This window comes from Pseudorasbora parva, chromosome 9 (assembly GCF_024679245.1).
Source record: "Pseudorasbora parva isolate DD20220531a chromosome 9, ASM2467924v1, whole genome shotgun sequence".
NCBI classification, from domain to species: Eukaryota; Metazoa; Chordata; class Actinopteri; order Cypriniformes; family Gobionidae; genus Pseudorasbora; species Pseudorasbora parva.
The window spans coordinates 48,059,079-48,083,409 of NC_090180.1; the positions used below are offsets into that span (position 1 = coordinate 48,059,079).

The 24,331-nt window shown below is 41.8% G+C and overlaps 3 protein-coding genes across 4 annotated transcripts in view; 1 reads left to right on the top strand and 2 right to left on the bottom strand.

The window, feature by feature from the left end:
- The first annotated feature begins 7,916 nt into the window (after nucleotides 1–7,916).
- The window catches only part of LOC137089331 (ATP-sensitive inward rectifier potassium channel 10), a 29,176-nt gene continuing 12,761 nt past the window's right edge, over nucleotides 7,917–24,331 (top strand). The window contains exons 1-2 of the mRNA XM_067452890.1: nucleotides 7,917–8,296; nucleotides 19,449–19,785. Coding sequence (XP_067308991.1) covers nucleotides 19,449–19,785 — 337 coding nt within the window. The 5' untranslated portion in view covers nucleotides 7,917–8,296. The remainder of the gene's footprint in view (nucleotides 8,297–19,448; nucleotides 19,786–24,331) is intronic.
- On the bottom strand, nucleotides 10,203–12,384 carry LOC137089329 (uncharacterized). Of its 2 annotated transcripts, XM_067452889.1 has the most exons (3): nucleotides 10,874–12,384; nucleotides 10,711–10,782; nucleotides 10,203–10,572 (listed from the first exon to the last, which is right to left on the bottom strand). In XM_067452889.1, the coding sequence occupies exon 1, from the start codon at nucleotides 12,356–12,358 to the stop codon at nucleotides 11,054–11,056; it is 1,305 nt and encodes a 434-aa protein (XP_067308990.1). In that variant the 5' UTR covers nucleotides 12,359–12,384; the 3' UTR covers nucleotides 10,203–10,572; nucleotides 10,711–10,782; nucleotides 10,874–11,053. The 2 variants fall into 2 exon arrangements, with proteins under 2 accessions (XP_067308990.1, XP_067308989.1); XM_067452888.1 differs by having other exon boundaries at nucleotides 10,203–10,782.
- On the bottom strand, nucleotides 15,304–17,384 carry LOC137089893 (uncharacterized). The gene is made up of 2 exons (XM_067453457.1): nucleotides 17,306–17,384; nucleotides 15,304–17,214 (listed from the first exon to the last, which is right to left on the bottom strand). The coding sequence occupies exon 2, from the start codon at nucleotides 16,342–16,344 to the stop codon at nucleotides 15,304–15,306; it is 1,041 nt and encodes a 346-aa protein (XP_067309558.1). The 5' UTR covers nucleotides 16,345–17,214; nucleotides 17,306–17,384.

The following is a 24,331-nucleotide window of genomic DNA, read 5'->3' on the forward strand; positions in this document are numbered from 1 at the left end:
ACTAAAACAGTCTCCAGATAGAGCATCCAATAGAGCATCTTTGGGATGTGGTGGAACGGGAGCTTCGTGCCCTGGATGTGCATCCCACAAATCTCCATCAACTGCAAGATGCTCTCCTATCAATATGGGCCGACATTTCTAAAGAATGCTTTCAGCAGCTTGGTGAATCAATGCCACGGAGAATTAAGGCAGTTCTGGAGGAGAAAGGGTCAGACACAGTATAAGTGTGTTCCTAATAATCCTTTAGGTGAGTGTATATAAATATATACACACACATATATATATATATGATCGTGCCAGGATTTTAACCTTACTCAGTGGAATTAATGGTGCTGGGCATACTAGATGAGATTCGTCTGAGATCAAAAGTGATTGTTTCGTGTCTTAAGACATAGGTGTGTCGTCACGAGCCTCAGGGTTTAATATGGATTCGTGTGTCTGTGTGTTTTACTCTCATAGAAATACACCCCATTGACACGCATTATACAAGCAACGGCTGAGTTAAAAATCTTCATTTGTGTTCTCCTGAAGAAACAAACACACCGACATCTCAGACGCCCTGGGGGTCAGCAGATCAACATCAGGCTCATTTTGGGGGAACTACCTCTTTAAAGGAAAAACTAAGATATGAACATTAGAAATATATTTAATAGTAATGGGAAATACAGTATTGTTCAAAATAATAGCAGTACAATGTGACTAACCAGAATAATCAAGGTTTTTAGTATATTTTTTATTGCTACGTGGCAAACAAGTTACCAGTAGGTTCAGTAGATTGTCAGAAAACAAATGAGACCCAGCATTCATGATATGCACGCTCTTAAGGCTGTGCAATTGGGCAATTAGTTGAAAGGGGTGTGTTCAAAAAAATAGCAGTGTCTACCTTTGACTGTACAAACTCAAAACTATTTTGTACAAACATTTTTTTTTTCTGGGATTTAGCAATCCTGTGAATCACTAAACTAATATTTAGTTGTATGACCACAGTTTTTTAAAACTGCTTGACATCTGTGTGGCATGGAGTCAACCAACTTGTGGCACCTCTCAGCTGTTATTCCACTCCATGATTCTTTAACAACATTCCACAATTCATTCACATTTCTTGGTTTTGCTTCAGAAACAGCATTTTTGATATCACCCCACAAGTTCTCAATTGGATTAAGGTCTGGAGATTGGGCTGGCCACTCCATAACATTAATTTTGTTGGTTTGGAACCAAGACTTTGCCCGTTTACTAGTGTGTTTTGGGTCATTGTCTTGTTGAAACAACCGTTTCAAGGGCATGTCCTCTTCAGCATAGGGCAACATGACCTCTTCAAGTATTTTAACATATGCAAACTGATCCATGATCCCTGGTATGCGATAAATAGGCCCAACACCATAGTAGGAGAAACATGCCCATATCATGATGCTTGCACCTCCATGCTTCACTGTCTTCACTGTGTACTGTGGCTTGAATTCAGAGTTTGGGGGTCGTCTCACAAACTGCCTGTGGCCCTTGGACCCAAAAAGAACAATTTTACTCTCATCAGTCCACAAAATGTTCCTCCATTTCTCTTTAGGCCAGTTGATGTGTTCTTTGGCAAATTGTAACCTCTTCTGCACATGCCTTTTTTTAACAGAGGGACTTTGCGGGGGATTCTTGAAAATAGATTAGCTTCACACAGACGTCTTCTAACTGTCACAGTACTTACAGGTAACTCCAGACTGTCTTTGATCATCCTGGAGGTGATCTTTGGCTGAGCCTTTGCCATTCTGGTTATTCTTCTATCCATTTTGATGGTTGTCTTCCGTTTTCTTCCACGTCTCTCTGGTTTTGCTCTCCATTTTAAGGCATTGGAGATCATTTTAGCTAAACAGCCTATCATTTTTTGCACCTCTTTATAGGTTTTCCCCTCTCTAATCAACTTTTTAATCAAAGTATGCTGTTCTTCTGAACAATGTCTTGAACGACCCATTTTCCTCAGCTTTCAAATGCATGTTCAACAAGTGTTGGCTTCATCCTTAAATAGGGGCCACCTGATTCACACCTGTTTCTTCACAAAATTGATGACCTCAGTGATTGAATGCCACACTGCTATTTTTTTGAACACACCCCTTTCAACTAATTCAACTAATTGCCCAATTGCACAGCCTTAAGAGCGTGCATATCATGAATGCTGGGTCTCATTTGTTTTCTGAGAATCTACTGAACCTACTGGTAACTTGTTTGCCACGTAGCAATAAAAAATATACTAAAAACCTTGATTATTCTGGTTAGTCACATTGTACTGCTATTATTTTGAACAATACTGTACATGACATAACATGTTCTTGTCACAGTCATGTTCTGTTTGTTTTGGTTTTCAGTCATCATCTCGTGTTCTTTTGTCCCGTGTTCCTGCCTCTCATTAGTCATCAGGGTCACGAACGGTCATCACAGCTGTTTTATCTTTGTGTTAATCATCCCCACGTATTAATTCCTCATTTTAGGCAAGCCATAACCCATGTTTTTCCAACTTTCTACCCATGAAAGTGTACTGGAATCAAATGGCAGTCAAACCAGTGATTTCCCATGAACTTATACTTGATCTATGCACTCCCAGTTACGAGCTTTGGCGTCACTTATCCCTAGGGTGGCCATTTCCATAACACCAGAAAGGAGGACACTTTGCAACCTTTAGTAAGGCAAGAATAATTGCATAGGGCAGTGGTTCCCAAACCTGTCCCGGAGGACCACCAGCCCTGCACATTTTGTATGTCTCCCAATATCTGATACACCCATTTCAGGTCTTGTAGTCTGAGCACATGAGTTGAATCAGGTGTGTTAGATGAGGGATACATACAAAATGTGCAGGGCTGGTGGTCCTCCAGGACATGTTTGGGAACCACTGGCATAGGGCTCTGGGTCCGTATTTATCAAGCATCTTAGATTTACGCACAAGAACACTGCTAAGAATTGACTTAAGAGTAAAATAATTCTTGGCTCAAAGCTGCGCTTAAAAAGTTAGTTATCAAGCATCCCAATCACACTTTTAGTAAAGTGTAGGACTAAATCTTAAGTGTCAGTCTTAAGCCCTATTCGGACTGGATTAGATTGACATGAGGACGTGGGGATAAAGTAATTTTAACCAGAGGTTTTCTGTGATTTTAGTCCCGTCCGAATGTGCCATCTCGGTAATCATTACGGACAATGTCAGTAAAGATTACCAAGACTTTTACCTTCTGTAAAAAGGTCCGGAAAAATGACCTGGGGTAATACTAATCCCGTTCGAATAGACCTGCTGTAAAAATGTGAGGTAAAATTCCATCCTATCCTTTTTAAAAGTTTTTTAAAAACGCATTTTGCGAGTTTTGAGGCGCTTGAAGCATTCGGTTGCGTTGTAGGTGGAGGGACAACTCTGTGGCAAACCTCCAGTATTTTCCGCATATCATTTAAAACAAAAAGAAGATCAAAAGCACTTCTTTTGTCATGCAAAAGTCATACGCACATGACGACACAGAGGTTACCGTGGTGTGTAAAGCGAGTTACTCCTCCCACTTCTGCTAGTTTTACTGAGATGTCTTAATCCCGTGCGAATTGACCATTAAGATTACAGACGTCCTGAGGTAAAATGACTTTCCCCCGACGTCCCCATGTTAATCTAATCCCGTCCGAATAGGGCTTTAGAGTTGACACTTTGCTGTGCCACAAACGGGATTTTAGGTGATGTCATAGGCCTGAACCAATCACTGAAGAGATGTCCTTATTTAAGAATATTCTCAGATAAGCGAGAATGATTATTAAAGAGATGTTTTTAAATTTTAGTAAAAGAGCAATGATGCGTCAACCGTTGCTCATTAATAATGTACAAGTGGATGAAGTAGAGCAGGGGTGTCAAACTCAGGCCCTGTCCACACGAACACAGGGATTTTCAAAACCGCAGCTTTTTCTACGCGGTTTGGCTGTTCGTCCACACGCAAACGCTGCATCCGGCTACTGAAACCGGACGTTTTTGAAAACTCCGGCCAGGGTGAAGATTTTTAGAAACTCCGGTTACAGCGTTGTCGTGTAGATGGTGAAACCGGATATTGCGGCTTTTTAAATCGAAGTGAGCGTCGTTCTCTCCTTTGTTTGACGTCAGATTTTCCACGTTATCTCCTTTTTGATTTACGTGAGTCGAGTCTGTGTGGTGGACTTCACTAACAGCGCTTATCACATGTATAGCCTACAGATACATGTTCAGTTATTTCATTGTATTGCAGAACAAAGGCGCCAGAATGCAAGAATACAAAATAGTAAAGCAAGTGTGTGAAGCTATTACAGTTCACTTCGGCCCTGCACCTCACTCACTCACCTGTCCAAAGTAAAGGAACTTGTTGAAGGGTTTCACTTGAGCCCATGGCATCCCTCAGTCAGTGCAATGTGCATCGGTGCCGTGGATTGGATGGGACCCATGTGGAAATCAGGCAGCCAATCATAGCGTAGTTTTGCGTTCTCATGTGGACACATTTTTGTAAAAACCATGCTTGTGTGGACGCGATTGTTTTTTAAAACGGAGGAGGAAAAACTCCGGTAATAAAAATACCCGTGTACGTGTAGACTAGGCCTCAGTTCCTCGAGGGCCACAGCCCTGTAGAGTTTAGCTTTTACCTTAATTAAACACACCTGATCCAGATAATCAAGTCCTTCAGGATTAATTGAAAACTAGAGGTATGTGTGTTGAAACAGAGTTGGAGCTAAACTCTACAGGGCTGTGGCCTTCCAGGATCTGAGTTTGACACCCCTGTAGTAGAGGAATATAAGTACCTAGGAATGATTTTGATTTTGAAGATTGATCAAAATGTTGATGCAATTATTGGAAAGTCACATCAGAGATTGTTTGCGCTACGAAAGCTTAATTCTTGTAATGTACAGAGAGGAATTTTCAGGTCTTTTTACAACTCATTCATTGAAAGTATTTTGTCTTTTTCCTTTATTTGTTCGTTTTCATCACAAGTGGGTCTGACTAAGAACAAAAGTCGTCTACAAGGTATTGTCATTATGTTCTCAAAAATTATGGGAGGTCCCTTACGAAGCCTTGCATTTTACTATGAACAGCATGTGCTGAGAATGGCGCACAAAATAATGGGAGACAGCACACACACGTTGCATTTGGACTTTGAGTGGATGGCCCTGGGGCGGCGTTAAGGACAATTAAATGTTTGACAAATCATTATAATATACTTTTTTTGCCTGAGACAGTTTGTTTATGTAACAAATTTGGTTGATACAAATTTTTTTTTGAGCTTTCATTTGTGTTTTGTTACATGTGAAGCATCATGAGAGCCTAAACTAATTGCCTCAAGGGGATAAATAAAGCTCTAAACTAAAACTAAAGATAAATTCACATTGACTGGTGAAGTTCCTAAGAACAAATACATTTCCAAATACACAAATAACATAAAAAAGGTATAACCGCTTCTCTTATATGCCTTATGCCTAACCCTTATTCTCCTCAGCTTCCCTTAAATAAGCAAGGAGTAAGCTTTGGCGATATAAATGCTTGTAAATGAGCATAAGCCCCGTATAAGTGAATTACGTTTTTTCCATATATTAAAAAACAAATCTTTTTTTTAATATATGGGAAAAAAAATATTAACATAGCTATAACAAAAATATATATTGAGCATTTATTATAATATTTATAAGACAAAATGTATAAATATAATTAATAAAACAGAAAAATATTATTTATGAGAAATACCATAAATGAGCATTTATATTCTAATATAAAATTATCCAAGTTCAGTGATAAACTCAAGCCGAAGCTCTCGTCACTATACCGCCGCCGCCGTGCTGAAGAAGCGTCGCAGACAGAGAATACTAGAGTAGGTAAACAAACTCAAGCCGAAGCTCTCGTCGCTATACCGCCGCCGCCGTGCTGAAGAAGCGTCGCAGACAGAGAATACTAGAGTAGGTAAACAAACTCAAGCCGAAGCTCTCGTCGCTATACCGCCGCCGCCGTGCTGAAGAAGCGTCGCAGACAGAGAATACTAGAGTAGGTAAACAAACTCAAGCCGAAGCTCTCGTCGCTATACCGCCGCCACTCACACACACACTCACTCACTCACTCACTCACACACTCACTCACTGAAACAATGACTCACACACTCACTCACAGACACACTGACTCACACACTCACTCACAGACACACTGACTCACACACTGACTCACACACTCACTCACAGACACACTGACTCACACACTCACTCACAGACACACTGACTCACACACTCACTCACAGACACACTGACTCACACACTGACTCACACACTCACTCACAGACACACTGACTCACACACTGACTCACACACTCACTCACAGACACACTGACTCACACACTCACTCACAGACACACTGACTCACACACTCACTCACAGACACACTCACTCACTCACTCACTCACACACTCACTCACTGAAACAATGACTCACACACTCACTCACAGACACACTGACTCACACACTCACTCACAGACACACTGACTCACACACTGACTCACACACTCACTCACAGACACACTGACTCACACACTCACTCACAGACACACTGACTCACACACTCACTCACAGACACACTGACTCACACACTGACTCACACACTCACTCACAGACACACTGACTCACACACTCACTCACAGACACACTGACTCACACACTCACTCACAGACACACTGACTCACACACTGACTCACACACTCACTCACAGACACACTGACTCACACACTGACTCACACACTCACTCACAGACACACTGACTCACACACTCACTCACAGACACACTGACTCACACACTCACTCACAGACACACTGACTCACACACTGACTCACACACTCACTCACAGACACACTGACTCACACACTCACTCACAGACACACTGACTCACACACTCACTCACAGACACACTGACTCACACACTCACTCACAGACACACTGACTCACACACTCACTCACAGACACACTGACTCACACACTCACTCACAGACACACTTTTACACACACACACACACACACACACACACACACACACACACACACACACACACACACACACACACACACACACACACACACACACACACACACACACACACACACACACTCACTCACTCACTCATACACTCACTCACTCACTCACTCACACATACTCACTTACACACACACACACACACACACACACACACACACACACACACTCACTCTCCCTCACTCACTCACCCACTCACTCACACACACACACTCACTCACACACACACACACACACACACACACTGACTCACTCACTCACACACTCACTCTCACACACACACACACACACACACTGACTCACTCACACACTCATACACTCACTCACTCACTCACTCACACATACTCACTTACACACACACACACACACACACACACACACACACACACACACACACACACACACACACACACACACACACACACACACACACACACACACACACACACACACACTCACACACACTCACTCACACACACACACACACACACACACACTGACTCACTCACTCACACACTCACTCTCACACACACACACACACACACTGACTCACAGACACACTGACTCACTCACACACTCACTCACACATACTCACTTACACACACACACACACACACACACACACACACACACACACACACACACACACACACACACACACACACACAGAAACTCTGTGACTCCCGGTCACTCTCTGAGTTCGTATTCCTCTCACGGGCTCCTTTGTTCTGCTCTTCTCAGGATGTTCTGTCCAAGCACTTCCCAAGCTACCAACATCCACACATGTGTAAGAAGTTGGTGCAAAGTGCCGGAATCAGAACAAAAACTCCTACATGAAGAATGAGACCATGAAACAAAAGCCCTTTAATTCAGCTTCTCCTTTCACACCAGCACTAAACCATCAAAGCATCACTGGAATACAGCGCAGTAATAGATTTTATAATGCACTGTTTAGGCTAAAACATACGACTGGTTTCTTTTATGTTTTGCAAACAATTTTAATCTTAATTTAAACGTTTTGTTCGTTTAAAAGTGCACCTATTCATCGTGGATTCATTTAGTGGAACAAAGAGATGAATGGAGAGAGAGAGAGAGCGAGAGAGAGAGGCCAGTTTATAAAGCGAGAGGTGCACTGAGATCCAGTCTAAAGAGCTTCTGTTTAATAAAGTTCACATTAGTTTAACTTCACACGGACTATCATCATGTCTGATCAGATGCGAATGCAGAATCTCTGTTAAAGCTGAACACCTGAGTGCATCAATGACAAGGTAAGACGCAGACGTGCACACTAAACTTTCTGAAAAGGCTTTGATAAAGCTGAGGCGTCGAGTCACAGTTCCTGTTAATGCATTTGGCAGATGCTTTCATGCAACGTTTGATTATTTGATCATGTTCTAGGAAACAAACTCAGATTGCCAAAGCAATAGATGAGGAAGGGTTATAGGAAGACATTGCAGTGCATAAAACATGACATTCTTCCTGTTTATTGAAAAATGACTCAAAATGAGTGAGTTTTTGCTTAAAACAAGAACAAATGTATTGGCAAATCGGGTAAAAAAAAAAATCTTGTTTTCCCTTTGAATTAAGTTTATTTTTCTAATCCCACTGGCAGATATTTGTTCTTGTTTTAAGCACAAACGTATTTAATTTTGATACATTTTTACGTAATATCTTCATTCATTTTGCGTCTTGATTTAAGATTGTTTAGATATTTGTAATGAACACTGCAAACAAAATGCTTTTCTTACTCAGTATTTTTGTCTTGTTTCTAGTCCAAACATCTAAAAATTCTTAAAACAAGAAGTATTTACTAGACAAGCAAAAGTAATTGTCTTGTTTTGAGGGGAAAAAAAATGCCAAAACTCTCTTAATTTTGATTAAAAAAAACTAGACAATAATTTTTTACAAAAATACTAAGTGAGAAAAGTATTTTTTGCAATTAAAAATAACATAATTTTTTCTCAAAGTCTCAAAACTTATAATAGTCCAGGATAGCTAGTCCTGAGTTTGACTCTGTGTGTGTATTTGTGTACAAACAAACATGTAGAAAAGGTGAAATTTTGTTACGTGAGAGTGTGGCTTTGATATTTGCGGAGGGGGGGATCATTATCCACTATGGAATACTAATGAGATACTATTGGGTTACGTCCTCCTCACACACACACACACACACACACACACACACACACACACACACACACACACACACACACACTCACACACAAAGATATGTTTGTCAGTGCTCTGTCTTGTTCCGTTGGTCTGTGTTTCAAACAATATGCTCCTTTGTATGCGAGAGAGAGAGAGAGAGAGAGAGAGAGAGAGAGAGAGAGAGAGAGAGAGAGAGAGAGAGAGAGAGAGAGAGAGAGAGAGAGAGAGAGAGAGAGAGAGAGAGAGAGAGAGAGAGAGAGAGAGAGAGAGAGAGAGAGAGATTGAAACAGGAAGTGCTGATAAGGAGAGAGGCTGAGATGTAAAACTAAAGCCCCTTAAGAGCATCAAACGCCTCACCATCACTTCAGCCCGAACACCACAGCATTATTACCAGTCTAAATTAATATGAAACTCATGCAACAATCTTTTTGGTTATTTTTTTCCAGGAATATATTTTAACAGAAACTGTAAACAAAACAAAAAAAAGTTGCATAATCAATTATGCATCCTTGTGTTCCTGTAATAATGTTTCTTGTGTTATTGTGAAGGAAGCTGCACGAATTTAAAATAACTTATAGCCTATACTATTATAGCTTCATTAATATGTAAAAAAAATTATATTTAATATTTATATTTAATATTTTACATTTATTTCATATATATATATATGAAATAAATGTAAAATATTAAATGAAATTTTTTTTATATATATATTGCTATCATAATTTGCATGAATTAGCATGTTGCTAGCATTTTTCATCCTTTTGGTAGCAAGAATTTGCATTTTGCTAACATATTTTATGCTGTTGCTAGCATGAATTAGCATTTTAACGTTTCAACACTTTTGAAGTAGAAAGACTGAAATAGGATTTTTGTTGTTGTTGTAAAATGCCTTCCAATAATCCTGCAGTTTTATTTACAACTATGAAAAACTTTACAGAAGAAGGAACCGGCGTGAGTTCAGTTGATGTATGTGAAAGGACCGGGTCCATCAGATTACATAACAACACTGATGTTGCCAGTTAACAAAATAAATCAATTGACACTTAATTACATTGTATATTTGGGTGATTTATTAAACTCAATCAATTAAGATTCTCTTCGTTGTGATCTTAATGAATGTTAAATGAATAGTTTAACATAAAACAGGTGATAGCCCAGTATCACTCAATCATGTTATAATGCTATTAGAAATAGCAATACTCAATTTCACCACACAGGGTCCCTCTAACTGTGTATAAATTCAAACTAAGATTTATCAAGAAGATCGTCACAGAAAATAAAACAGATTTCTTAGTGTCAATTTCTCAATTTCTAGTTATTACTAGTATTAGGGCACACTTTCAGGGTAAAACAATATACTTTACAAAGTCACAAACACGGTAGTGGCACCCTACACAAACACAAAACAACGGTCAGCATCTTTATCAGACGAATTTAAACTATTATGGAAATCAAATATAACATGCACATGATCCTATGCACTTCTTTCACATACATTATGCACTTAAACATGACATTGTACACTTACCAAATTCTGTTTTCTCGAGAACTTGTAACACTCGTCACATGTAATCACATAAACTCTCCGATCATCCTGAACCTTAACCATAAAATACACATTTCACATAAACAGGATGAAATAAACACAGTCTATTACACCAGATTAATGGATTATCATCACATTTACTCACGTAGATAATGGATTTAAACTATGATGTTTAACATGGACTTCATCTCTCATGCACTGCTCACGCGACCTGTCTCTATCGCACTCTTAGTGCGTCATCGTTAGTGGCCACTCTTAAAGGGGAAGTACACATTTAGTGTCGGGGCTTTATATTCTAATTCCACCCGGTTACATTCTCCCCTGCTTACTGGTCAACGTCCTCGGTGACAGTGTAAGAATTTCTCAACTCCTTGACAGCTTCTCTGAAGAACACTGTTCCTAAATTAGCTATCATTTCTGACACTGCATTGTGACTAAGAGCTGATCTAGGCTCGCGATATGGATTGGAATGTTGGCCCACATTAGATCTGGTGCTCCTTCGAAATGAGGGCAAATTAGAAACCTCCCCTTGTTCCTGAAACCCTTCCTCAAGATTTATTCCGTCCAGAACCTTGGGATCACTAGAAGCCACCTCTGGATCTCTTGTCTCAGTTTCAACTTCAGTTTCAGTCTGTGCAAGATTTTGAGCTCTACTTGGGCCAGTACATTCCAAGAGCACTAGACCGTCCTCCAGGCTCTCATCACCTTCATCCACGGTTGAAAACCCATCCATTTCAACATTAGGCTCAACATCCTTCTTGCGAGCCACTGAAGTGGGAACATGCACACAGGGTCTGAGATCTACCCTATTCACTCTTTTGATGGGCCCTCCTTCCACAGGCTCCACCGTATGTGTGGTCCCTTGAATCTCTATCACCCGGTATTGGGTCGAATGCCAGGCGTCCTGTATCTTATTCCTTCCCAGGGGTCGATTCCTTAGGTATACCATCTGGCCAACCTCAATGGACGGGCAATACACTTTATCATGAGAAAGATCAATCCGCTCCGCTGCTTTTTTTTCAGTATAGACCTTGGCCCGTTCATGAGCCTCCTTCAGGCGTTTCTGATGGACTGCTAACCAGTCATGAGTTGGCTTTGCCCCCGATTCTCTTCCAACCAATGCATCTACAGGCAAATGAGGGTCCACACCAAACAACAGATAGAATGGAGAATACCCTGTTGTCGAATGTGGGGTAACATTGTACGCGTAGACAAGCTCTGCCAGATGCTCAGGCCACCGTCTTTTTGTCTCAGGGGGAAGTGTCCGAAGCAACTCATGAAGGGTGCGATTAAAACGCTCGCACTGAGCATTTCCAGTTGGATGATGGGGGGTGGTACGACTCTTCTTCACTCCATACAGCTTGCATAATTCTGCGATCACCTCACTTTCAAAATTTCGGCCCTGGTCTGAATGTAGCCGTTCTGGGACTCCGAATTTCATGAACCACTCCCTCAAGAGAACTTTAGCTGTGGTGTCAGCTTTCTGGTCCCGCGTTGCAAAAGCTTGCGTAAACTTGGTGAACACATCAGTGACAACCAAGACGTTCTCCCTTCCATCAGTAGCTGGCTCCAGCAAAGTGAAATCTACTGCCACCACCTCTAGAGGCCGACTAGCCAGGAATGACTTCATGGGCGGATGTACTTTAGGCTGAGGCATTTTTGTGAGAATACAGCGCTGGCAATTCTTGATCCATTGCTCAACGTCTCCATACATCCCCACCCAGTAACATCTAGGCTTCAGCAGTTGCAGGGTCCTTTCAATCCCCTGGTGCCCCATTCCAGCATGCACACTCTCAAGCACCTGGGTTCTTAAGCAGATGGGGACCAACAGTTGTAAGCACTCCCCATGACGCATATCCTCCACTACGCGATACAACAATCCATCCTTTTCCCTTAGTCGCTTCCACTGCTTTAGGAGCGAGCGTACTGGTTTCGACAGGATTTTTACTTCAAAGCCTGCAGGTTTACGTTTCTGGTCCCAAAAGACCCTGAATTCTTTCAGCACTGGATCTTGTCTCTGAAATGCTGCCAACTGCTCTTTAGAATAGCCAGGCCACACAGGGGTATTCCCCTGTTCCTGAGTGCTTGCCAGCTCACCCGTATCCATGGCACGCATCTGCCTGACTTCACATCTCTCAATTCCAGCGTTGACCAATTCAGCATCAAGAGCAGTCCCACGTCGCACCATGCTACAAATAGTCACACAATTGTCATATTCAACATCTTCTAGGTCCATCACAGGCTCCCCTGCCAAGGGCTGCCTAGACAATGCATCTGCAGCATGATTACACCGGCCGGGTCGATATTGGACATCAAAATCAAATGCCGCTAACTGCGCCACCCATCTTTGTTCCAGAGCTCCTAGCTTGGCGGTGTTTAGGTGACACAGTGGGTTATTATCTGTGATGATGGTAAATTTCGAACCCAGCAAGTAACTTCTGAATTTTTCAGTTACTGCCCACTTGAGGCTCAACAGCTCCAATTTCATGCTGCTATAATTCTTGTCATTCCGTTCAGCATTCCGCAACCGCCGACTTGCATAAGAGATTACCCTTTTTTTTCCTTCTTGCTGCTGCATAAGGATGGCTCCTAATCCCTGGTTGCTTGCGTCAGTCTCCAGGATAAATGGGGCAGAGAAATCAGCAAATCCGAGCACAGGAGCACTAGTCAGTTTTTCCTTCAAAGCATCAAAGGATGCCTGACACTCAGGACTCCACCCACTGATCACTTTTTGGTTCACTTTGGCTGGTGGTCCTTCGTTCAGACATTGGTTGACTAGATCATGCAGCGGCCCTGCGATTTTTGAGAAGCCAGGGACAAATCTCCTGTAATAGCCACAGAACCCAAGAAACGACCTCAGAGCTTTCAGAGTGGTGGGTACCGGCCACTGCTTCACAGCGGAAATCTTGTTAGGGTCAGTGGCTATACCCTCAGCTGATATCTGATGTCCCAAAAATGTCACTGTAGATTGTAGGAAATGACATTTACCTACTTTCACTTTAAGCCCGGTCTCCTGTAGCCTTGTTAACACAGACCTCAGCCTCACCAAATGCTCGGGAAACGTTTTGGAGAACACCAAGATGTCGTCCAAATAAACGAGCATAATCTGAAAAATGAGATCATTCATGGTTGTTTGCATTAATCTTTGGAAAGTTGCAGGCCCGTTGCAAACCCCCATTGGCATTCTCAGGTGCTCGTACAGCCCAAAAGGTGTGGTAAAGGCTGTCTTGTGCCGATCCTTTTCTGCAACAGCCACCTGGTGATAACCACTAGCCAGGTCAATGCTTGAAAAGAACTGGGCGCCTCGTAGCACATCAAAACTCTCATCCACTCGTGGTAGTGGATAGGCGTCCCGCTTGGTTTTCAGATTTAGTTTGCGGTAGTCAACGCACAACCTAATACTACCGTCAGCCTTTCTCACAAGCACCACTGGAGATGCATAGGCACTCGAGCTCTCCTGGATAACACCTTTTCTCAACAGTTGCGCTATATGTTCCTTTGCCTCTCTGTACTGGTTCGGTGGAATTCGGCGATACGGCAGGTTAACAGGCACATCGTCCACTAAGTTAATCTCATGCTGTACCCTGTCCGTAAATCCAAGATCCTCTTCCTCTACGGCAAACACATCGGCAAATTCGGCTAATAATGCTTTCAACTCGGTTTGCTGCTCGACCGTACCTCCGATGTCCAGCTGGGATACCACTTTGGACCACGGATCCTGCCTTGGCGGTGACTTGACCCCCATAGAGATCTCTTCGGAATTGGCAGAAATACGTTGGAATGTTACTTTGTGTCCTGGGTCATTATCCACCACCCTCACTTGTGACAGAACACCGATGCGAGTCCTAGGGGGCAGCCACACATCTTCACTAGACAGGTTAAGCAACTGGACAGGGCCCTCGTAATGGTTTGAGCTTACCACCGTCGGCATAACCAGCACACCTCCTGACAAAGCTAAGTATGTTGGCTCTAGCAGCCACTGGCTTCCACCTTCCGCACTCACCGTCCACCCTTTTGCCATTACAGTAATTATGGAGCTCGCTGGAACATGGACCCTACTCCTCCCTGACACTCTGGCCAGGCGACTCTTAGGAACATCACACGTCTGTACCTGCTGGAATGCGTTCCTCCAATCAGTCTCTAGCCCCCCTTCCCATGGAGCCTCGAATTCAGACTGCACTATCTGCCGACACCGACTTATGATGTTCATCCCCACAATGCAGGAAACAGCTTTTGAAGAGAGCGGAGGATCCTTTACCACTAAGAAACCACAATTTGGAATTTTCCTGCCCATCGTCTCTACCTCTAGCTCAAGATATCCTAAGTACGGGATGTCCAGCCCGTTGGCGGCCGTAAGCCTGAGCCACCCAGTGGTCGAAAGCATGTCTTCATCATCACCCCCCAAGTGCTGTCGAAAGAAACTTTCAGATATCGTACTCACTTGGCTGCCCGTGTCCAGTAGACAAGATACTTCCAAACCAAGAACCTTAATGTTTACTTGAGGACATGTCCCTACTGCCCGCTTCAGCAGTTCTTCATGACTTGAGTCTACAGGTTGGCCCTGGATTGCTTGACTCACAGCAACCCGGGCGTCCCGTTTCCCGACTCACTGGAAAGGGGTGCAGGTTTCTTAAAGTTCCGTTTCTGGGGACAATTTCTTGCAATATGCCCAGCTTCCTGACATTTTAGGCATATGGGCTTGCCATCCTCAGTGAATCGTAACTGGGCTCGGGCGTTGTTTCCCTGCAGGCCTCCAGCCCTCTGTTGCTGTGTCATTAAGCTTTTAACAGCCTGTGTTAACTCAAGGATCTGCCTGCCCTGTTCAGTGACTACATCCATTACTTTGGATAAAGCATCAGGCTTATGGCCCATGGCTTTCATTTCTGCACAATGTGCGCTTTCACTGAAGGAGCCATACGGACCACTTCGACTTTTAGGAGTTCGAACCCTCCCAGACGGCTCCTCCCAGCCCCAGAGATACGCTTCCTCCCTCACTTCTACCATAGAAGACTCAGGCTTGTCCCTTACATATCGTCGAAGTTCCCGTCTGAGTGCAGGGTCTCGGATGCCCTCTACAAACTGATCTCTTAGCATTATCTTTTCATCTCCCACAGCCTCGGGTGCACGCTTAGTAATCTGAACGAGAGCCTGAGCTAGTGCATGAGAGAAATCACGAATATCCTCCCCCTCTTTCTGCTTACGACTATAAAAGTCCTGGAGGAGTTGGGCACTGCTGCGCCTATCAGTGAAAGCCTCTCTAAGATAAGTGAGTATGTCAGTGGCTGTATCAGTGTCTACATCACTTCGCAACCGAACCTCTTCTAATGCAGCACCTCGCAGCAAAGCCATAATAAAATCACACTCATCATTGGGTGTAAAGTTTCGGGCTCTTAAAGCACGCTCAACCTCTTCTACAAACTCATCTACTGTTCTCCCATCTTTTTCGCTATCCCCGGTGAATGGGCTGATGTGACGTTCTCGGGGTACATACACATAAGTCTTATTAAGCCCACCCTTCAAAGACTCAAGAGTAGCCATTGCGTTATCGTGCTTTTGACTCAGTTCTCTCAACTTCAGACGAATGTCGTCCTCTTCCCCCTCTGAATGGTCAGACATGTTGCAAGTCACAGTCTTGAACGTGGTAGCTAAAAGGGACAGTTCGTGCCTACTTCAGAAATCCACGGGAAACACACGTCACCACTCTGTCACGTCCTGGCACCTTCCTACGTCCCGTCTCTGCTCTGCGCGGAACACTCCGTCGGGCCGTAGTAAGCTCCTTTCTCACCGCAGGCCTTCACCACTACCGTGTTTGCTTACCCCTGTGCCACTAACACTTAACTATCACTGGCAATATTGAGTTATAAAAAAAAAAGACCCCACTCCTGGTACCAAATTTTGTTGCCAGTTAACAAAATAAATCAATTGACACTTAATTACATTGTATATTTGGGTGATTTATTAAACTCAATCAATTAAGATTCTCTTCGTTGTGATCTTAATGAATGTTAAATGAATAGTTTAACATAAAACAGGTGATAGCCCAGTATCACTCAATCATGTTATAATGCTATTAGAAATAGCAATACTCAATTTCACCACACAGGGTCCCTCTAACTGTGTATAAATTCAAACTAAGATTTATCAAGAAGATCGTCACAGAAAATAAAACAGATTTCTTAGTGTCAATTTCTCAATTTCTAGTTATTACTAGTATTAGGGCACACTTTCAGGGTAAAACAATATACTTTACAAAGTCACAAACACGGTAGTGGCACCCTACACAAACACAAAACAACGGTCAGCATCTTTATCAGACGAATTTAAACTATTATGGAAATCAAATATAACATGCACATGATCCTATGCACTTCTTTCACATACATTATGCACTTAAACATGACATTGTACACTTACCAAATTCTGTTTTCTCGAGAACTTGTAACACTCGTCACATGTAATCACATAAACTCTCCGATCATCCTGAACCTTAACCATAAAATACACATTTCACATAAACAGGATGAAATAAACACAGTCTATTACACCAGATTAATGGATTATCATCACATTTACTCACGTAGATAATGGATTTAAACTATGATGTTTAACATGGACTTCATCTCTCATGCACTGCTCACGCGACCTGTCTCTATCGCACTCTTAGTGCGTCATCGTTAGTGGCCACTCTTAAAGGGGAAGTACACATTTAGTGTCGGGGCTTTATATTCTAATTCCACCCGGTTACACTGAATATAATTAATGCAGTTATATAAGTGTTGAAAAACTCAAAAGAGACTTTGTTTTATTGTTCATAAATGTGTCTACAGTGCAAACTAAACGCATTCAGTCAAAAAATGTCCTTCATTAAAGTAAACGAACTACAATCGAGAAGATGTCCGCCTTGTTGGTTTGTGGATGATGCTGAGAGTTCATGTGTGAACTTGACGGTTAACATTGAGACATGTTATTTAATCCATGAAGCATGATATTTCATATCTAATGGAATCAGTTCACATTCTTCCCAACGGGTGGATGCGGAGAAATGCTGCCAAACAGACAGTCGGGATTCATTCCCACTCCCTCGTTTAGTTCGTCTCTTTCCACTCATTGTTGGTGAAAAGTCTCTCTTGTGTCAAATAATCTCCTGATTAATCAGATAAGATGAGCTCCTCGACTCTCCCTGCGGACCGAAACACAAACCACAAGACAAATCATCCGCAGAAAAACAAGAAAACATTTTTTTTCTTCTGGAAAATCAATATAATATATTTTTGTTCATAATATTTTATTATTATTTAGAATTTTGAGATGATTTGATCAAACTTTGCAATATTTATAAAAAATATTTTATTATTTTTCACAAAATGCAATATTTGACATTTAAAGGTGCAGTATGTAAAACATTTCCAGTAAAATATCCAAAAACCTCTAGGCCAGTGTTATATATTTTGTTCAGTTGAGTTCTTACTATATCCCAAATGTTTCCAAATATTTGTAAATCGTGAGAAAATTGCACTTTTACCCAATGAACCGGGACGTGTGAGGGCGTGGCCTGTCGATGACATCATATCTGCGTTCCCCTCGGTTACGGTTATATTCTGCAGAAGCGCTTTACTCTTAGCAGTGTGAACAAGAGTCACAGCAGCGCAGAGCGAACACACACAGTAACGTCAGAACATCATTTTAAACACACTCAGATGTGTCTAATATGATCAACAGAGCTGCGTTCCTCACACTCATGACCGAAGAAGAGGACATGGCGCCGGCGACTGTGGCATAATAAAAGTCCCGCTACTCGCGAGGCGTGTGTGTGTTCAATCGCTCCTGCTCTGCTTCACAACAGTAACGTTAAAGGGTTAGTTCACCAAAAATGGTGTTTTTTTGGTAAGTTGTGTTCCAAATTTGAAGTTGACATCGCAAAAAATTGAAGTTCCCATGAGATTCTGTTTTGGCGCTGTACCAAAAACATCCACTGTGCGTCACACACATTCCATTTTTATGCGTTCTCCCATCACAAATGCATAAACTTCTATCCAAATTTCACATCTATGACAAAAACAGTCCCCTAATAAGAAACTCTTAAAACCTTTCCGACGATATGGGTTTTGTCAAAATTAGAAAAGGTTTTGTTTATTAAGTAGTTAAAATAATTTTTGGAATAAGAAACCTGACACCGTCCACTAGGGGGAGGAGCCTGCTAAAAGAATTTAAAGGAAGTGTATGTAAGATTGTGGCCAAAACTGGTACTGCAATCATTTTTAAATAACTGTAGAGCGGTGTCTCCGTCTCCCCCTGACCCGAGGTTGCCAGATTGGCTGCAGGATCAGCAGAACGTTTGTAGATCTGCAGCTGTGGTGACTAGAGCAGATCTGGCAACCCGAAACACTACTGACTTCGTGATTGGTCGATAGGTGGAGGGCGGAGCTTCAGACCAAAACACAACATGACATCATCAACATCAGTTGAGTGCTGCAACAACTTTATAATGACAATATCCTGCCGGACTACTGTTGGCAGTGATAGAAGTGTTTGAAATGAACACGATTTATTAATGTCTAGAGACATATCAGCGCCATTTTAGGATTAATTGAAATACTTTTTATTTTATATATAGTTCCTTTAAAGATCAGTTTCCATGGTAACACCACGTCCAATTTCAAGCGTCTGCCAAATGTATAAATGTAAATGAGCATTACTCACATCTTTTGTTTCTTCTCTAGATGACGTCAGCCACGCCCACTTCTCATGGCCCCGCCCCTCAGAAGGTCTGCCACTCACAGACACAGACAGATGCTTTGAAGCCTCTGCTCGGAGGGGCGGGGCATATGGGTCAGGTGACACGCAGGAGGCGGGTGTTATCCAAGGATGGGCGGAGCAATGTGCACATCGAGCACGTGAGTGGGCGTGGCGCTTTGTACTTGCGTGACCCCTGGACGACCTTTGTGGACATGCAGTGGAGGTATAAACTGGTTCTGTTCAGCGCCACGTTTGTGGGCACCTGGTTCACATTCGGACTGCTGTGGTACCTGCTGGCTTTGGTGCACGGAGACCTGCTGGGTAAGAGATGGAAATTTGACAACAAACAGACAATAAAACGCATATCTGACCAGAAAACACACAAATTAATAACACTAAATTGTGATCTGAATGCCTGAGGGAAAAATATATGTCTTCTGAGAGGTTTTAAAAGCTTTCGATGTTGAAAGACTAAAGTGTACACACTGCAAATAATGCTCTTCTTACTCAGTATTTTTGTCTTGTTTCTAGTCTAAACATCTAAAAATTCTTAAAACAAGAAGTATTTACTAGACAAGCAAAAGTAATTGTCTTGTTTTGGGGAAAAATAACTCAAAATGAAGAGAGTTTTTGCTTAAAATAAGATAAATAATCTGCCAATGGGGTGAGAAAAATAATGTTGTTTTAAGATTATTTATCTTATTTTAAGCAAAAACTCTAAGTGTTTGTTAAATAGCATATTGTAGGTTAGAGATCCAGTGGTTCAGTGTATAGAAAAATAATGTAGGACCTAGATTTTCTTTAAAATATACTTGTAAATACGCTAATAAGGCTTTTTGAGTCGTTTTTGTGAGGAAATTTTACTTCCGCATCTAAAAATGCGCAAACCGGAAGTGACATAACGAGAGGGAGTGCCGTGACTTTCAACCATAGGAAAACAATGGATCGCAATGACAGTTCGGACGCTGAGGAAATGATAAATGTTTATTAATACTCATATGGCAGACCACAGCCATGCAATAATGACACACAATAAGGGACAGGCCAGGATTAGACAGAACAACGATCAGAGGAGATGAATGGAGTTGTTGTGTGAGGAGAAACAGTGGAAAACAGAGAGAGTTGGCTCATAACATTATACGCTAACACTGTGCTCAGATTACAATACTTTACAGATAATTATCATGTATCAGGCAATCGCAAAGCTAGTATTGGTCATCTAGGAGATACCGATAACAGAAACTAATAATAAGTTCAGACCATCTGGCTTAAGTCATACTCGCCGTCCACATTAGACGTTAAAGCCGGGCGCGGGGCGTAACGTTACCCGGTGCTGTTTTTGTGTAAGAATTTTTAGATATTTAGACTAGAAACAAGACAAAAATACCACGTAAGAAATGCATTTTTTTGCAGTGCAACAGAGACAGCAAAAGTAAATGTGTAATATATTGTGGAGCCAGGCTATTTAACCCCTTACGCACAGAAACATTCACAACCTTTTTGTTTCTATATAAAGTTACCATAGTTTTACCGTACACTGAAAAACAACTGGTGTAGAAACTATTTTAAAGCTGAAATTGCTAGAAAATGTCATAAGTTAATCGGCTTGCATGTAGCATGTTTTAGTTCATGGCTAGCATGAATTAGCATTTTGCTAACATTAATTAGCATGTTACTACCACAGCAGCGTTTTCTTCCATTTGAAGGCCGGATAAAGAGGACTGAGCCACACCCAGAGCTACAGAAAACCCGGCCTGGAGGAAACTAGAGCATGAGTCACGTCTCAAAATCTGTTACTGATAAAAATGCTTTTAATTTTGATCAATGGATCTGAGATCATAAAGGCCACTCTTCACTACTACATTTCAGGCCATTAACAAAAATCACTCCCAAATTTTCACAGATAAAGGACCCAGTTATTAATCTGGAAAGTAGATGCTGCTGGTCCAAAAACTACAATTTCTGATTTGCATTCAGTTAGCTGTCAGCCAGCATCTTAACACCGTCAGATAGTCCAACAAAAAATGCTCTAAATAGAGTTCAAACTGGGTATGATATGCTTTAAAATGATAGGGATCTGCTTCCCTATCATTGGAAATGATATACTTCCCAGAAATCAAACCTAAGGGGAGCAAATGCAACAAACAAAAGCGGGCCTAAAACCGAACCTTGGGGTACACCACAAGTTGGCCCTTCATAGATAAACTGGGGGAAACATTTACAGCATTTGTCATTACAGCATTTCCCCCATTTCTCCATTCAGCTTGGTTCATTGACCATAACTCCATCCAGGCCAGCCAGAAACCTTGGAGTTGTGATTGATGACCAGTTAAACTTCACTGACCACATTACTGCAACAGCCCGGTCCTGCAGATTTGCTTTATACAACATTAGAAAGATTAGACCCTTCCTATCAGAACAGGCTGCACAACTCCTGGTTCAAGCTCTTGTTCTCTCCAGACTGGATTATTGTAATGCTCTTCTGGCTGGGCTTCCAGCATGCACTATCAAACCCTTGCAGCTGATCCAGAATGCAGCGGCGAGAGTGGTCTTTAATGAGCCGAAGAGAGCGCATGTTACGCCTCTCTTCATCAGACTGCACTGGTTGCCAATGGCTGCTCGCATCAAATTCAAGGCACTAGTTATCGCCTACAAAACAACCACTGGTTCTGCACCAATATACCTAAACTCACTTGTTCAGACTTACACACCCTCCAGAAGCTTGCGTTCTGCGAGCGAGCGACGCCTCGTGGTTCCATCCCAAAGAGGCATGAAATCGCTTTCACGGACACACACACACACATCCCAAAGAGGCATGAAATCACTCACTCACACACACACACACACACATCCCAAAGAGGCATGAAATCACTCACTCACACACACACACACACACATCCCAAAGAGGCATGAAATCGCTCTCACGGACATTTTCCTGGACCGTTCCCACCTGGTGGAATGACCTGCCGATCTCAATTCGTGCTGCCGAGTCTGTAGCCATTTTTAAAAAACATCTTAAGACACATCTCTTCCAATTGCACTTGACCAATAAAGAATAGCACTTAACTATCCATTAATTTTTGTTTGTTTATCCAAAAAAAAAAAAAAAAAGTGTACTGTGCTAATTAACTGAGACTTCTTACAGCTCTGACAGGTTGTCTGTTTCGTTGCTTCTATTGCTCTCCCCTTTTTTGTAAGTCGCTTTGGATAAAAGCGTCTGCTAAATGATTAAATGTAAAATGTTAAAAAATACAATTGTTACTGCCTGTTCCAATTGCTACAGATTTTGTCCTAACTTAATTTGATTGTGTTCAATCCACTTAGATATTATTCAAATTGAAGTTTACTTCATCTGTTTGTGTTGACATGACATGAATTTGTTTAAGCTGAAACTTGTTAGTTCCCTGCATGCCTTGCATATGGCTAAATCACGAGAGTAAATGTTGTTATTTTATATGTAAAAGTTTTATTTTATGTATTTTTGAGCAAGATGAGAAAGAGGGAGACTTTAGGGAGAGGTTATTATTCAGTTATGTTAATAATTTATCATTTAAATAATAATAATTTAAATTGCAGTGGGTTACCATTGTGGAGCATTTGCTCAGGATGTGGATTGATACAGCTAATGTCAGTACGGCTTTGATGAAAGAGCTTTAAATGCTTAGCATTTAAGATAATGTGTGCGATTGCTAGTTAACAGTTTGTCGTGTAGCTATAGTGCAGTATTATAATTCAGTTGTTTAACATTAAAATATATGAAATTGTAGTGGATTAATAAATATATTAAATGAAATGAAATGCCTGAATAATGTCAGAGAGCCTTATAAAATTGACGTTGAGAACACTTAATTGGGCCACTTAAAATGTATTCATTTCATGATGTTCAAGTTACATTAACACATTTTGTTTGTTTAACTTAATTGATTCATGTGGGATTGTGTATCTTGACCTCACCGGAAGTGACGCGTGTTCCAGGCTGTTGAATGTAGTGTTGTATTTGAGGTAAAAAATGATATAAATACGGCTTGATTTCTTACACAAACTGATTGTTTTGTGTCTTAAGATACCAATGTGTCGCACCCATGACACATTAAGAGATGACCATTTTCCCCGTCATTAAACTAGCAAAAGTAGATTTGGACCCACCCTAAGGGTGCGTTCACACTCGTCATGTGTGGTTGGATTAAAACGAACCCTGGTGCGATTGCTCGGTTAGTGCGGTTCATTTGAACATATGTGAACGCTGCCATCCGAACCCTGGTGCGCACCAAACAAGCGGACCGAGAGGCTAAAAAGATGGGTCTCGGTCCTCTTCCAAACCAACTCTGGTGCGGTTCGACTGATATATGAACGCAACACGGACCAAAGACATGTAGACGGACCAAAAACAGGACACGATGTCACGATGCGACGCATAGTCAGCTGATTCAACGACGTGGAAAGATCGGTGTATCCAAAATGAATAATGTACGTTAGAGGCAAACGTAGAACAATGAAGAAGAGCCTCATCAATATTTGGTCCGATGAGCATGTTTCAAAAATGCTAGAAGAAATGCACAAAAAGCAAACCTGGTTCTTATCATGAAAAAGGACCCGTGTTGCCCATTAGTCGGCACAGACGACAGAACTGCGCTGTCTCTTTTGCATAAGAGACGGTCTCTTTTCTGCACAACGGAGGAAATCCTGCTTCTGTTTTGAATGTTTTGAACATTTTATGAGCTCTTCATGAGTTCTCAACGGGTAAAAATAATGCCATGTATATGCATAAAATGATGGTGTTTAATCCGGCACACAGCGTTGTTCTGAATGTTCGGTAAGCAGCTCCTACGTCATATAAGCCGACCAATCAGGTTGTGAGCCTCTCCCT

What these genes read in the sequence shown, in the direction of transcription:
- LOC137089329 (XM_067452889.1), bottom strand. Translation starts at nt 12,358, where the DNA reads ATGAAGTCATTCCTGGCTAGTCGGCCTCTAGAGGTGGTGGCAGTAGAT.
- LOC137089893 (XM_067453457.1), bottom strand. Translation starts at nt 16,344, where the DNA reads ATGTCTGACCATTCAGAGGGGGAAGAGGACGACATTCGTCTGAAGTTG.